Source organism: Thunnus maccoyii, chromosome 8, assembly GCF_910596095.1.
Source record: "Thunnus maccoyii chromosome 8, fThuMac1.1, whole genome shotgun sequence".
In the NCBI taxonomy this organism is placed as follows: domain Eukaryota; kingdom Metazoa; phylum Chordata; class Actinopteri; order Scombriformes; family Scombridae; genus Thunnus; species Thunnus maccoyii.
Window position 1 is genome coordinate 378,651 of NC_056540.1, and position 14,826 is coordinate 393,476.

Consider the following 14,826-nt stretch of genomic DNA (forward strand, 5'->3'; position numbering starts at 1 on the left):
TCCAGCACCAGCCAGAGCCCGTTCGGGTTACCACCGTCTGTTACAACAGCCAACGCAGGACGTGACACCAGTATGTGCCCGAGACACACACCCGTGTTGTCTCTGCGTCTCTTCCCGCCGCTGATGCTGCTGTTCGGGCATCAGTGTCTCGCGGCCCGCCCCTTGCTCGTGTTCCTGATCGATGGATTCCGCTATGACTACATGGACGACCTGCATGCCCTACCCGGATTTCGGGAGCTAGTGGGAAATGGGGTGAAGGTGGACTACATGACGCCAGACTTTCCGAGTTTATCATACCCTAACTATTACTCATTAATGACAGGTGGGCTATCTATCTATCTATCTATCTATCTATCTATCTATCTATCTATCGTGTCGTCTTTTCAACTTTTTAATGACATTTGGTCGAAAAATCGGCCCAAATCTGGTTGAAAGTTAAAAGACAAGTCATTCTGCGAGCAGTCAATTTAGAATAAGTTATTTACCTTTTGGAGATGTGCTATTTGCCGAAAATGCGTTAAAAGCTTGTTGTCTACAGCTCTCTAAAATCTCACCGCGGCTGCTATAAATCCTCCCCGCTGTATTTACAACTGATTCATTGACCAAATAGTTTCAAATATCTCCAGATCTTGTTTGTGTTCTTTATTTGTTTGTGCATTTTACTGTTGTAGCTGCCTGAGGTGGAGCTCGTTTGAACTACTCTATATACAGTTAGCTAATCCACTGGTTCTCAACCTGGGGGTCCTGCCCCTCCGAAGGATCACATAAATCTGAGGGGTTATGAAATGATGAATCAGAGAGGAAAGAAGAAAAAACATAGTCAGATCCGTTTTCTTTTGTTGGACTTTTCTCTAATCTTAATGAATGATTTTACCTCTTTAGACCTCAAGCTGTTATTTAAAAAGTAAATGTAAAAAGGTTTAGAGTTTTAAACAACTCATAGACATCTGAAACGTGACAAGGGACACCAAATAGACAGATTTTTTTTGTAATGGGTCACAACCCAAAAGGTGACCTGTGGTCAACACAGCTGAACAGCTATGTAAGACCCCAAATCAGGTAATATGTTTTGGAAAAATGGTGTTCATTAATGTTCTACAGAGTTGGATAATCTATGACTGGGACCACAGAAGCTGTTCTGTAGACTAGCGGTGGAATAATATCTCAAAATTATGTTGATTTTTGTTTTAAGTTGTCACCCATTTGTAGATTCGAGAGTAATTGGTGAAAAGGAAAATCATGTGACCAGATGAGAACATAACTGAATGAACATACAGAATGCCTGTGATTTATGCTGAATAATTATAGATGCATTTATGGGAATGAAATATATAAACAGGTCAAATCCATAAGATAATATAAATAATGTACAAGATACATAATATGTATGAATGATTTATTAATGACTGGTATGCATATTAATTTTGTATTTAATAATTGGGAGGGGATGATCTGTACCCCAGCCAACTTGAGTAATAACGGCATGTGATGAGCGCACCCTGTATAAACCCTGTCTATTTTCAAATATAGTCAGTAGTGGCGGATGTAGATCTCCTTCTTGATCTTTCCCGTTGTCCACTGACTCCTGGTCGATTATCTTTGACCCCTTCCCTTGATCTGGTGTTCACAGACAGCTGATGTCTGTTTTCAGTGTTCATTCTGTTTCTTGTCAGGGTTTTTTGCAGTTTCACCAATATAGCATCCACTCACATGTAATATCATGATGATGTCATATAGTGCTCCAGTCTTCCTCTCAGGGTAGGGGGTCCTGTGGTGTACCAGCAGAGATCTAAAGGTGCTCAATGGTTTGTAGTACTGACTCCTTAGGACCTGAAGACTCACTAGAAGTGTGACAGCCCTGTCCCGCGAGGATACTTCTGGTGGTCCATGGCAAGTTAGAAGTGTCCGTTCTGGTGTTAATTCAGTGTGGGTTTCTCATTATTCACTCTTCAAGAGAAAAGGCTTTATTCAGCTAAAATGTAGGTGGTCACTGTCATACTAATCAAAGCACAAATACCCTCAACTGATTTCATGAAAACCTGGGATTTTAGACACAATATTGTTTACATTTAGGTAAAAAAAATATATATTTGATGGCACTTGTGACTTCTCCTGGGTCACAACTGAAATGTTCTTCACAATAATGAGATGCTGAATGTTAAATTTATTTTTTGCTACAGATTTAAAAAACAAATGTTATACATACTGAATGATGATGATGGATTCAGGTACGAGATGATTTTAATATGAATATACAAACAGCACAGATCAGCCTTAGACAATTTGGGACCTTGTAGTAGTCTGCCATAGTAACTGTTCTACTTTTAGACTGGTGTAATATTGCAGTCTATGCATCATAAATAGTAAGCCTGATATTGAAGTGTGCATATCTGCTATACAGTTCCTGAGTCTTTCTGCTTTAATAGGTACACTGCTAACAAAGACCCAACACAATGAATGGCCTATACACAATAACCAGTTATTTTGACCATGTTTTTATTGAACAAATTTCACATGAATAGCCAACCAATTAAACATAACACTAATTTAAATAAGAAATGAATATAAGAAAGTTTAATTTATTGATATATTTATTAATTTATTAATTTATTTATACATATTAAAATGTACCCCAGCCAACTTGAGTAAGAACGGCACGTGATGAGTGCACCCTGTATTTATTTATTTAAGAAAGACATCTCTTACCAGACAGTACTGAAATAAAAAAATATCTGGGAGGAAAACAACATAAATAATCAAATAAATATAAATTAAACATGGCACTTTAAAATTAAAGACGCAAGCAGTAATGAACAGGCCTTTGCACCTCACAGGCATCTGAGGGAACAGCAGCCGTGGTATCACTACTGGAGGTCGGTTGACACGACTCTGAATTTTCAGGATTATCGGACACTGTGTGATTGGTATAATATTTCCTGTGTGCAGTACATGGTGGTGGAGATGACTTATATAGAAATTGAGTATAAATTAGATGAACTATGTTTCATTAAGGCTTCACTTCCTGTTGCTCGTAGGCAATACTACATAAGTGAAATATCAATGAAGCAATACATTTTCTAGAGGGCAGCTGACATAGATATACATTTTCATGAATATTGGACATTGCATGTAGGAGATAACTATCACTTCCTGTGTCCATTATGTGGCAATACCCACATTAACAGTAAATTTCGTGTAAATTACATGATGTTTGTCACATAGGGCTGACTTCCTTTTGCTACAGTGCTACACAAGTGGTTCAATAATGCAGACATACATTTAGTGCATTTGCATTTTCATGAATATCGGACATTCGGAGTTCACTGTTACTTTCTGTGTCCACTATGTGGTGCTAGAGACCACACACTAATTAAAGCTGCAAGCAGTGTTGAACGGGCCTTCGCGCCCTTGCGCACTTCGGGCCGCGGCACAATCGAATGGCTTCTGTGATGGGCATGTAGATGTCTTCAGACCCAGGCTGTTCTCAGACAGTGCAAGAAGGAGATAAACATCACTTTCTTTGTCCACTATTTTGCCCGCTGTTGGGGCTGCTTTACTGAAATTTCGTAGGGGGCGCTATTCATCCAGTTTGCATCACTGATGGAACATTGTCATGTACACTTGTTCAGGCCGGGATCCTTATCAAACATGTAAAGTTTGGTGCAGACTGGAGCATTTACAATAAAGTTATAGCAACTTCCTCTGTCATGGCGAAACATCAAATCTCAACAGTGTGAGGATGAGAATTTTCTGCAGGGTGAGACATGGCTGCCTTGCTCACACCTGTGTCATAAAAGTCATGCAAGTTTTGTGCCCATTCACTTGAATTTCAATTAGTAAATTGAAAACCCTTGATGAGTTTGTGTGTAAAAGAAATTAATTTCCTAATTTTCATCAAGTCTATTTTTAGGTATGTTAAGACTTTTAGCTAGGGATGCACGACACTGGATTTTTGCCAATATCCGATATGCTGATATTTCCAACTCATTGTTGATTGCCGATGCCGATATATGCACATATCTTTACCAGCTGGCTGAGGAGGCTATTATGCATGCAAGCATAGATTATACTATGATCAAGAAAGGCAATATATGAAGGAAGAACTTAGGAAGACTGGAGTTCAGTAGCTCAGCATTAAAGTTCTTCCCTCATATAGGCTATAGTCTTTCTTGATCATTAGTACAATATATGATTGCATGTGTAATAGTCTCCACAGCCAAGTGGGAAAAAATATGTGCATATATGAACATCGGCAATTGGCAAAAATGACAGTCAAAAAGTAATCGTGTTAAATAATTGTGATCCAATATTGAACAAGATAATCGTGATTATGATTTTTGCCATAATCGAGCACCCCTAAAAACAACATAAATTGTGATTTACACACACACACACACACACACACACACACACACACACACACACACACACACAGAAAGAGTTTAAATGTGTATGTGATAAATTGTAAATATGTATGTAATGAATTGTTTTCTTTACATGCCTGTGACAGAAGCCCTTGGACTGTGCTCCTAAATGAAAAAAATTAGGAGCACACATATAACTTTAGAAACACACTGAAAAATGTTCAAGTAACAGTTTCTTAAAGAAGCAATTCATTACATATATATTTACAATTTATCACATACATATTTAAACTCTTTGTGTGTGTGTGTGTGTGTGTGTGTGTGTGTGTGTGTGTGTGTGTGTGTATGTAAATCACAATTTATGTTGTTTTTAGGGGTGCTCGATTATGGCAAAAATCATAATCACGATTATTTTTGTTTAGTATTGAGATCATGATTATTTAACATGATCACTTTTTGCCAGTTGCCGATGTTGATATATGCACATATTTTTTCCCACTTGGCTGTGGCATTAGTACAATATATGTGATCATATATTGTACTAATGATCAAGAAAGACTGTAGCCTATATGAGAGAAGAACTCAGGAAGACTGGAGTTCCGGAGCTCAGCATTAAAACTTTAATGGACCTGCCATGAGGGTGGAGCAGCAGTTTTTTTTTTTAGTTTATTAGACAGACAGGATTAATGTGTAGGATTTAATCATTGGTTAGTAGTCCGAAGCACAGAGAAGGCCTACATGTAACCTGTGAGGCCTGACCACGAGGTGCTTTTTCTTTTGTTTCCCCCGAGACAAAGGAATAGCACCAAAATGCTGCATACAGACAATGGGACTCCATTGCAAACTCCATTTCCAAGGATGCTTTGCGATTTTCACACCTCAGCAGGGAACAGTCAACACACAGTCCCTCATTGGCGGAGACGCTCCTGTACAGCGGAGTGTCCTGATGATGCAGCCATGACATCACCGCCCCTTTAAAATGTGAGCACGCCCTGAAACACATGTCTTTCCCATGTCACTCAGCTAGGGGTAACTTCTGTTCCTCTGTGAGTCAGCTTGACTAAAGGGGGTACCCCACGCACATGTTTTCCCCTCATCGAAGACTCCCCTCGCCGGACGAGATGAGACTTTGCCGTGTGCACCCGAACACATTCCTGGATCCGAGAGAGACCGCTGCTGCAACCAGCGTCCTCAAATTCCCTCGAAAAGGAAGAAACAAAGTTACATCAGGAAAATGTGGAACTTCTCTGCCCCGCTCGTCTTCACCGAGTCGACTCTGCTGTTCTCTCCGCCATTCCACTGAGAGCCAGCTGCCGTGATTTTCGCCGACCGTGTGAGAATGGCCACCGTCTGCATCTGAGCCAAGGACAAAGTTGGACATTAAGACGGACTACACACACTCCCTGCTCGCTTTCTGAAGCGACCAAGTAAGAGGCATAAGTCTGGGCAGAGGCAGTGTTAGTTGTGTGTTCTTTTCAGCATCAGTTGCTGTTGTTTAGTATTTAGCTTTTTAGCTTTATTGCTATTGTTCTTGTTGTGTGAGTTGACGGACCGCTGAGTCCATTTTTCTCTGCTTACACTTAGGAGTATTTTAAGTTTGCTGCCTGTTAGTTTTGTTCACCATCGACCACCAGGCAGCACCATCTTGCTTTTGTCTAGCCAAGACACCGCCGTACTTCTGCCATTCGGGTCTCGCGTGACGTGACTTCCTCCCACAGTCACGTCCGTGTTGCAGACCTTCGACGTCATCACGTCAGGCCCAGTCGCCATCTTGTCTTGCACGCACACACGCACACACACACACACACACATACACATATGCATTCCCCTGCATGTGTCCAACCCTGTACATAGCTGTTGTGTCTTGTTTGGTAGAATTAGATTTTAGAATAGTTGTTTATTGAATGAAGCATTCGTTAACTTTGTTAATTTTGCTAAGTTTAATAAACACTGTTATATCTTTAAAGAGAAGTTCTTTTGTCATTATTGTGTGTAACATATTGTGAAAAGTGGCTGATTGAAGGAGTTAGAGTTCGAATTCAACCCTTCTTTGTTCACCCTTGAATGTTTATCTCTCAGATATTAACATTCTAGGTGAACTCCCATTTATGAGACTACCTTGTTTGGTTATTGGTCCCAGTTGATAATTGATAATTATTGCAAATAATCAACTGTGTTCCTCACAGATCCAACAGTTGGTGCCTGAATTATTGATTAAGGTTAACAATATCTTGATTTCATAATTCATAATTATCTGTGATAATTATGAATTATCTGTGATAATTATGAATTATTGCTAATAAGCAAACGCACCACTGCCCGTCCCAACATTGCCAATTGCTGTTATAAACCAAAAAGAGAAGAGTAAAATATTTTTCCAAACAGAATGGTACATCCTGTCAGCCGTGGGATTTCCTATCTGTGCAGCTGAACACAGCAGCTCCTTTACGGACTGTTTCTCCATGATGGTCCTGGTGTTTCCTCCGCAGGTTTCACTTCACTCAGCTGGCGGACAGACCCACTGGTTTTTCCCACTTTAACCTGAATAACTAACTGGGGCTCGGTGGTCCGGTTGGATCCGAACAGAGAGCCGGGGCTAGCTGAGAGCTGAGCGGAGACTAACTGGTTGTGCTTCTTTCCGGTCATGCTGCAGCTTACGCTCTGCTAGCCTTCGGAGCGTCACCACTTTCTGTATCCGTTGTTTCAACTTTAAATCCCTCTAGCGTTTCATATAGTGTTATGGTTGTAATTTGTAGTCGCACAGTGTGTGAGTAAATTATTTCTCCACTTCACACATATCTATTTTTAGGGGCAAATGCGATTTAAATACTCACACTGTAGAGCCCAGTGACAGTACACATTTCAATCAAACTTTGACCAGATTAAAAGTGTTTACTTTTCTAAAAATAGACGATGAAGTATAGGAAATTAATTTGTTTTACACACAAACTCATCAAGACTTTTCAATTTACTAATTGAAATTCAAGTGACCAGGCTCAAAACTTGCACATTTTTGATGACACAGGTGTGAGCTACGCAGCCTTATATGACAAACATCATCTGATTCACATGAAATTTTCAAGGTGTGCTCTACAGTTGATATACAGCGACATGATGTTCACTTAATGGGTGTTTTCTAGCACAATATAGTGGACTCAGGAAATGATATTTAACTCCTTCATGCAATGTTAGATAACAGTGAAAAACTAAAGTTACACGTCTTTGTCCAGCAAGTACTCATAACAATGGACATTTAAATGTACGCCACTTAGAAGTGCAATCAAACTGGCTGAATAGCGCCCCCCACGAAATTGCAGCAAAGCAGCCCCAGCAGCAGGTAAGATAGTGGACAAAGGAAGTGATGTTTATCTCCTTCTTACACTGTCTGAAAACAGCCCGGGTCTGAAGACATCTACATGCCCGCGACAGAAACCCCTCAACTGTGCCCGTTCAACGCTGCTTGCAGCTTTAATTATATATCATGTTGCTGTATATCATGTGTAGACCACACCATGTAAATTTCATGTAAATTGCTGATTTTTGTCACATGAGTTTGATTTCCTGTTGTCAGGAGGTGGCGCTATGACTGTGATTCAATATTAACATGTAAATGTGTTCAGGCCTGGACTCCAATCAAGTATGTGAAATTTGGGGCAGATTTGACAAAGTCCAGTGGAGTTACAACAACTTTGTATTTCATGACGAAACACAGATTTATGTGCACGCCACATCAAGGGCGTTCTGTGAAAAGTCAAGATTTTGCTAAGTTGTCATCACAAAGGTCTTCAGATGACACCAATCAAATTTGAGGTTGGTTGGGTCAAATCTCAAGGAGGAGTTTGTTAAAGTACAAGGCCTGCAAATGTCAAAAACTGCACAAAAATTTCACAGTAAATTTATAACGGCCACCTTCCTGTTGGAGTTAGGTTATGGCTCCAAGAGGAAGTTTTGTGAGTTTTCAAGCATCCCTAGCACCTCAAAAACAGCTTCCTGTTTTATGGTGAACAACGCACTGCCATGTGAACAGCTTTTGATGAAAACTCAAAAGCTTCACTATTTAGCAGGTCTTACCCTGAGGTCTTACAACGTAGCTGACCAAATTTTAAGTTAGTAAAAGAATGGGGCTTATGACTTCCTGTTGCCAGTAGGTGGTGCTGTGACTATAATTCAGTATTGGTTTGTACATGTCTTCAGACCAGGACTCTTACCTAGCATGTGGAATTTGGGGAAGGTCTGACAATGTGGAATTGAGTTGTATGTATTTTCATGATGAAACATTGAAAGTTGCCGTGTTGCCACGGCAACAGAATTTGAGGAAAACTCACAATCTTCATAATATAGCATTAAGGTCTTAATGCTATATATATATTATATGTGTGCTCCTAATTTTTTTGCTATATACAGCTGAACGCCATCAGGAAATGCTAAAATAAAGGAGATTTCTGAAAGTACAAACAGGGACACAGGAGCGACACTAATCACAGAGATTCAGTTGGAAGCTACATAAGTAGTGAGAGCTGAACACACACAGGCTTTTAAAAACATCTTTCTGTCATCTTCAACACAGACGTCTTGAGTCTCGCAACACAGCTTGTTTTAGGGTGAGAAGTGGGGAGAAGAGGGGTCATCATGGGTTGACCGTGGTCGGCAAGCCATCATTGCTATGTGCCTTGAGTCAGGCCGGGTGTGCTTTGGCTCGACTTCGGAGATGGCCAATCTCGGGCACAACTCCCCGGAGTGAAACCAGTAATGGTTTACTGGTTTCACTCAAATAACAGCTGTAAAATGGTGGATAGACAAATTTCATTTCGGAAACGCAAATCAGCGTGGCATGGTTTGAGTCAGTGTAGCCAATAGTGCCAATGGAAAAACCATATATTTTGATGTATATCAAATGTACACCACACACGTAAATTAAAGGAATTTGAATCAAGCTTGTGAAATTTGGGGCAGAATGGACAAAGTCCAATGGAGTTACAGCAATTTCCTGTTTCATGGCGAGACCTGCAAATTGAGCAGCGCACCACATCATGGCTGTTCCACGAAAACTCATGATTTTGATAACTTTTCATCGTAGGTCTTAAGATGAAGCCAACCAAATTTGAAGTAGGTTGGTTCAAATCTCTAAGAGGAGTTCGTTAAAATACAAAGCCTGCAAATGGCAAAAATGGAGCACAAATTGCAAAGTTAATTCAAAATGGACCTGTTGGACTTAGGGTATGGCTCCAAGAGGCTTTTTTGTGCATTTGGACATGATACATGTGCCTGCCAAATTTCGTTCACATAAGTCAAATTTAAAGGTGTGGGCTTTGACTTTGAAATATTCTAGGGGGCACCCTTGAGCCGTTTTGTCATGTCCTGTTTCATGGTGAACAATGCGTCGCCATGGCAATAGCTTTTGGTGAAAACTCAAAAGCTTCGGTATTTAGCATCATTGAGATCTGACAAATTAGCTGACCAAATATTAGGTGGATCTGGTTAAGCTGATAGGAATAGTTAGTAAAAGAATGGAGCTTATGACTTCCTGTTGCCAGAAGGTGGCGCTGTGATTATGATTCATTATTCATTATCGGGCCCTTGTGCGCGTCGGGGTGTGGCGCAGTCGAAAGGCTTTTATTGGAGGCATGCAGATGTGTTCAGGATTGGACTTTTATCAAATATTGTACGAAGGAGTTAAATACTATTTCCTGTGTCCACTATGTGGTGCTGGAGAACACCCATTAAGTAAACATCATGTTGCTTTATATCAACTGTAGACCACATCGTGAATCAGATGATGTCATATAAGGCTGACTGCCTGTTGTAAGTAGGTGACGCTATGACTATGACTAAATAGGACAGGATTCTTATCAAGCATGAGACATCTGGTGCAGGTTGGACAATGTATATTCAAGCTACAATAACTTCCTGCTTCATGGCAAAACGTCAAAGTTTGCCACTTCACTACGGCAAGGGCGTTCAGCAAAAACTCAAGGTTTTGATAACTTTTGATCACTGTTGCTTATCTTGTGCAAACAATTAATATAGGATAATTAAACTAAACGTTGCAGTTCTACTCCTCCACTGCATATTTGTATAAGTGCTTAAGTCTGCATAAGTCCTCATTTATGCTTTAAGTATATATAATATCCTCAAATAAACAGATACAAAATCAGGTTTTGAAATCGCTGGTTAGTGTTTGAAAAGCTAAGTTCCATCATTGTTTCGTCGAAATATTTAAATAATATTAAAATAACAACTTTATCCACTCGACCCGTGAAGGGAAGCGAGGAGAAGGGCTGGCTGCTATCTTCTCAGATACTTTTAAATGTAAAAACCTCAGCTTTGGTGATTTTACTTCTTTTGAATATCAGGCCATTATACTGGAAAGTCAAACTTCTGTGCTCCTAGTCACAATCTATCGACCACCAAAGTATTCAGCCTCTTTTCTACCTCAAATCGCGGATCTACTCTCAGTCTGTGTCACCAACTATAACAGCATTCTCCTAACTGGTGACCTGAACTTGCATATTGATAGTACCCTTGACTGCAGGGCTGTGGATTTCTTAAAAGTTTTACATTCCTTTGACTTAATGCAGCATGTTACCAGGCCAACTCACAACTGCGGCCACACTTTAGATGTAGTGATTTCTAGAGGGTTGCATACTGTGGTTGATAGGATTGTTGACTTAGCTGCGTCAGACCACTACTGCTTGTTTTTTAATGTCACCATCTCACACTTAGATAACAATGACACTAAGTGTCTTACTAAAAGACGATTTCTTGGTCCCTCCTCAGCCATTATGTTCTCAAACCATTTGCACAGTCAGGCTTTTTCTGATGAACCTACATCATTATATGAAAAGGTTAATAACTTCAATCATAAATCAAGGCCATCTCTAGACATAGTGGCACTGGAGAGAATAAAAAAGAAATCACAAACTAAGGCCACCCCCTGGAAAAATGAGCAAATAGGCCTCCCAAAGAGGGAATGCCATCGAGCAGAGCGTGCTTGGAGGGAAAACAAGCTAACAGTCCACTGCGATATTCTCATAAAATCTATTTCTGCTTATAACAATGCCTTGCGCTGTGAAAGGCAGGCATATTTCTCTAAAATTATTAACGCCAATGAGAATAATCCCAGAATTTTATTTGAAACCATTGACCATCTCCTAAAACCCACCCACTTTAACAAGCATGTTCATCTTCCCTCACAGTCAAAGTGTGAGGAGTTTGTCTCGTTCTTTGAAAATAAGATTGTCGGCATCAGGACTAGTATTATAAACACTACCACTCAAAAATATGCCAGCGCTGCTCGAGGAAATCTAAATGTTCCTTTTAGGAAAATACTAAAACAGTCTTTTATCACCTGAGAAACATCGCAAGAGTCAGACCATACCTCTCCCTGGAGGGTGCAAAAAAACTGACTCATGCCTTTGTACTCTCACGGTTAGATTACTGCAACGCACTGTACACTGGTTTGCCAAAAAAAACTATTGATAGACTGCAACTTGTCCAAAACTCTGCAGCAAGAATTCTAACAAAAACCAGTGAAAGAGGTCACATTACTCCTGTCTTAGCATCTTTGCACTGGCTCCCAGTAACATTGAGGATAGATTTTAAAATTCTTTTACTTGTCTTTAAAGCTCTGAATGGGCTAGCACCTTCTTACCTGTCAGATTGCCTGTCGGAGTATGTTCGCTCCCTCAGATTGCATGGTGCTGGTATGCTGAAGGTGCCACTGACGAACAGCAAGAGGTATGGCGACGCTGCCTTCAGTTGTTATGCACCGAGGATTTGGAACATGCTCCCTCCTCATATCAGACAGGCCACCCCGGTTGACAGTTTTAAGAAGCAATTCAAAACCTACTTATATGACCTTGCCTTTAATTGATTTTGTTTTACCTATGATTTTATCCTTTCGCTAGAATTTGTCTTTTACTCCTTTACTTTATCTTAACTGATATTTATCCCGTTTAATATGTGTGTGTGTGTATGTATTTTCCTATTTATTCAATTTCCCAATTAATTCATTCATTCATTATTTAATGTATTTATTTCTATCAGATGGTTGCCTTGCCTCTAAAATAACCAACAGCTAATTTCTGTTGATTTATATCCAGAAGGAGGAGATGGAAAAGAAGAGAGTGAGTGAGATGAAGGGTTCGTGTGTTGTGTTAATTCTTGTCTCATTTGTTTTCTTATACACAGTAAATTCAAATTCAGTATTCAGTTCCCATATTAGTCTTTTCCAAGCTACACATAATGCAGCCTCTATGCTTGACTCAAACTGTTAACTCATAGTCCTTCAGAATTAATATTTCCCATTACTCAACTCCAGACACAGACATAGTCATCTATGCACTCAGATGTCGTTCAACCAACAGGCATAAAGTTGACCCCAAGACATACTTTGAATGACAGCCCCCTCATTTGCATATTGAAGCAGAAATACATAAAGAAATGTAAAAAGACATACAGAAGTAAATAAATGTGGGGGAAAAAGGGGAAAATGCAAAGGGAAAATAATATAGAAATAAATACGTACATCAATTAAAAAATTAATAAATAAAATGGAAAATTATATAGGAAAGTAAATAAATAGGGGAATTTATACAAAGGTAAATAAATACAGAAGCAAATTAAAACAGAAATATCAGTTTATGTCACATTTTATCAATTCATCAATGCCTATATCTATTTTTAATATTATTTTTGGTGCATTTAATGGCATATTCATTTATTTATTTCTGTATTTATTTTTGAGTATGGCAGTTTCAGTCCTGTGAGAGATAACTGAAGCTATTGACTGACAGGCACAAATATGAAGGCCAGGGATCAAAAGCAGCCTGTATTTGGTCAGTTAGAGTATGAAATGAAGTGACATCAATTGTGTTGGAGGACACTGTCTTCCTTGTGACCAGTCATGCAGAATGCTGACAAGGCAGTTTGCACTTATTACACTGCAACAGCAGTGCTGCCTTATTATTGAACATGTTGTCAGTGGCTGGACTCAGACCACAATGCTGAATCATCAGAACTGAAGGCACAACAGAAAAGTAGGTTGACAAATACTATATACAGGCTTCCTGTGTGCATGCACAGCCAGGACACAGAAACACTGATGAAACATTTTCAACATTTAGAAATAACTCAAACTCAAGTTTCTGCGTTCTCAGCGTTTAACAACAAGCCATAAAATAACTGAGAGCTCTAGCTAATATGACACATGGAATTACAATTAGGGTTGGTGTTCTATTTACTAAAACAGAATCCAGTACGCAATTAGCAAATCTGAAATAATTTGAACCCCTACTAAATCTAGTTAGAACTAAACTTGCAGGCAAGTATAATGGGGTCTAAGCACCCCAATGCAATTTGAACCTGGAGCTTCACCAACCCAAGGCAATAAAGAAGCACAAATCATTAACCAATGGGGCTTTAACAGGTAGTTTATCACACTATGGACCCTATTTTCATGGAGGCGCAACAACCAGTGAGAGGGGCAAATAAGTTGACTGGTCATTCAACTAAGATGAACAGCCAAGTTGTTGTATTTTGGTTGAAATTTAAATAGACTTAGCACTGAAAATAACAAAGCCACATCTGTTTGTGGGGCAACGTCAATCTGCTGCTGTTTTGGTGATTTTATTAACAAGAGCAAACTAAATACTTGCTGCAATATGGAAATGCATTGAATATAAAAAAGTTATTTCTAATGAACACTCTCCAACTAAAGTTGGCACAGAAATAAACATTTAATGTGGTTACAGCAGGAAAGTCAGCAAAGGAGTCTGCACTGATCTATAAAAGAATCTGGGATATTACAATATCTGTTGTCCATAGCTGCTTTATACTGTAAGAAAAACATCTTCAGTTCATTAAATCCCTGTTGCCCCTGAAGGCAGCAGGACAGGTATGTTGACAAATCTGCAGCCTTTGAATGCTGCGCCAGAGCTTGCCATTACACACAGCTCTTCATTAGGGCCCGAGCACTGAGTGGTGTGAAGGCCCTTTTGTATCTAAAGGAATTATTGTTATTAGGGGTCCATGCAGCGAAGCTTGCTGCTGGAGCCCTATTGTTATTTAAGGGTCCAAACAGTGAGGCTCACTGCTGGAGCCCTATTGTTTTTGTTCTTTCTTTCTTTCTTTTTTCTTTCTTTCTTCTTCTTCCTCTTCTTCTATTATTTCTCTGCTAAAAGTGTTTGTGCAGTAAAATCTGTACAACCAAAACTCACCAAAATTAACAAGTGGGTTGCAAATTCCACTTACTACACAGGCACATAAAAGTACACTCATTGACCTAACGGTGGCACTGTAACAATCAAGTTTACATTCTTGCAATCTCTCAAAAACGGCTCAGTCTGGAGTCAAAATTATTTCATAATTTTAATCTCTCAATTCTGCATCTTTGCTCCAATGACCTTCTGCTATTGCAATTTTCCCAAAAACGTATTTTTGAGAGCTTGTCAGAAACCACTCG

General features: G+C 39.5%; 1 protein-coding gene across 1 annotated transcript in view; it reads left to right on the plus strand.

Annotated features, from left to right (window-relative positions):
- Positions 1-14,826, plus strand: part of enpp6 (ectonucleotide pyrophosphatase/phosphodiesterase 6) — a 61,579-nt gene continuing 46,753 nt past the window's right edge. The window contains exon 1 of the mRNA XM_042419044.1: positions 1-322. Within this exon, the coding sequence (XP_042274978.1) occupies positions 73-322 (250 nt within the window). The 5' untranslated portion in view covers positions 1-72. The remainder of the gene's footprint in view (positions 323-14,826) is intronic.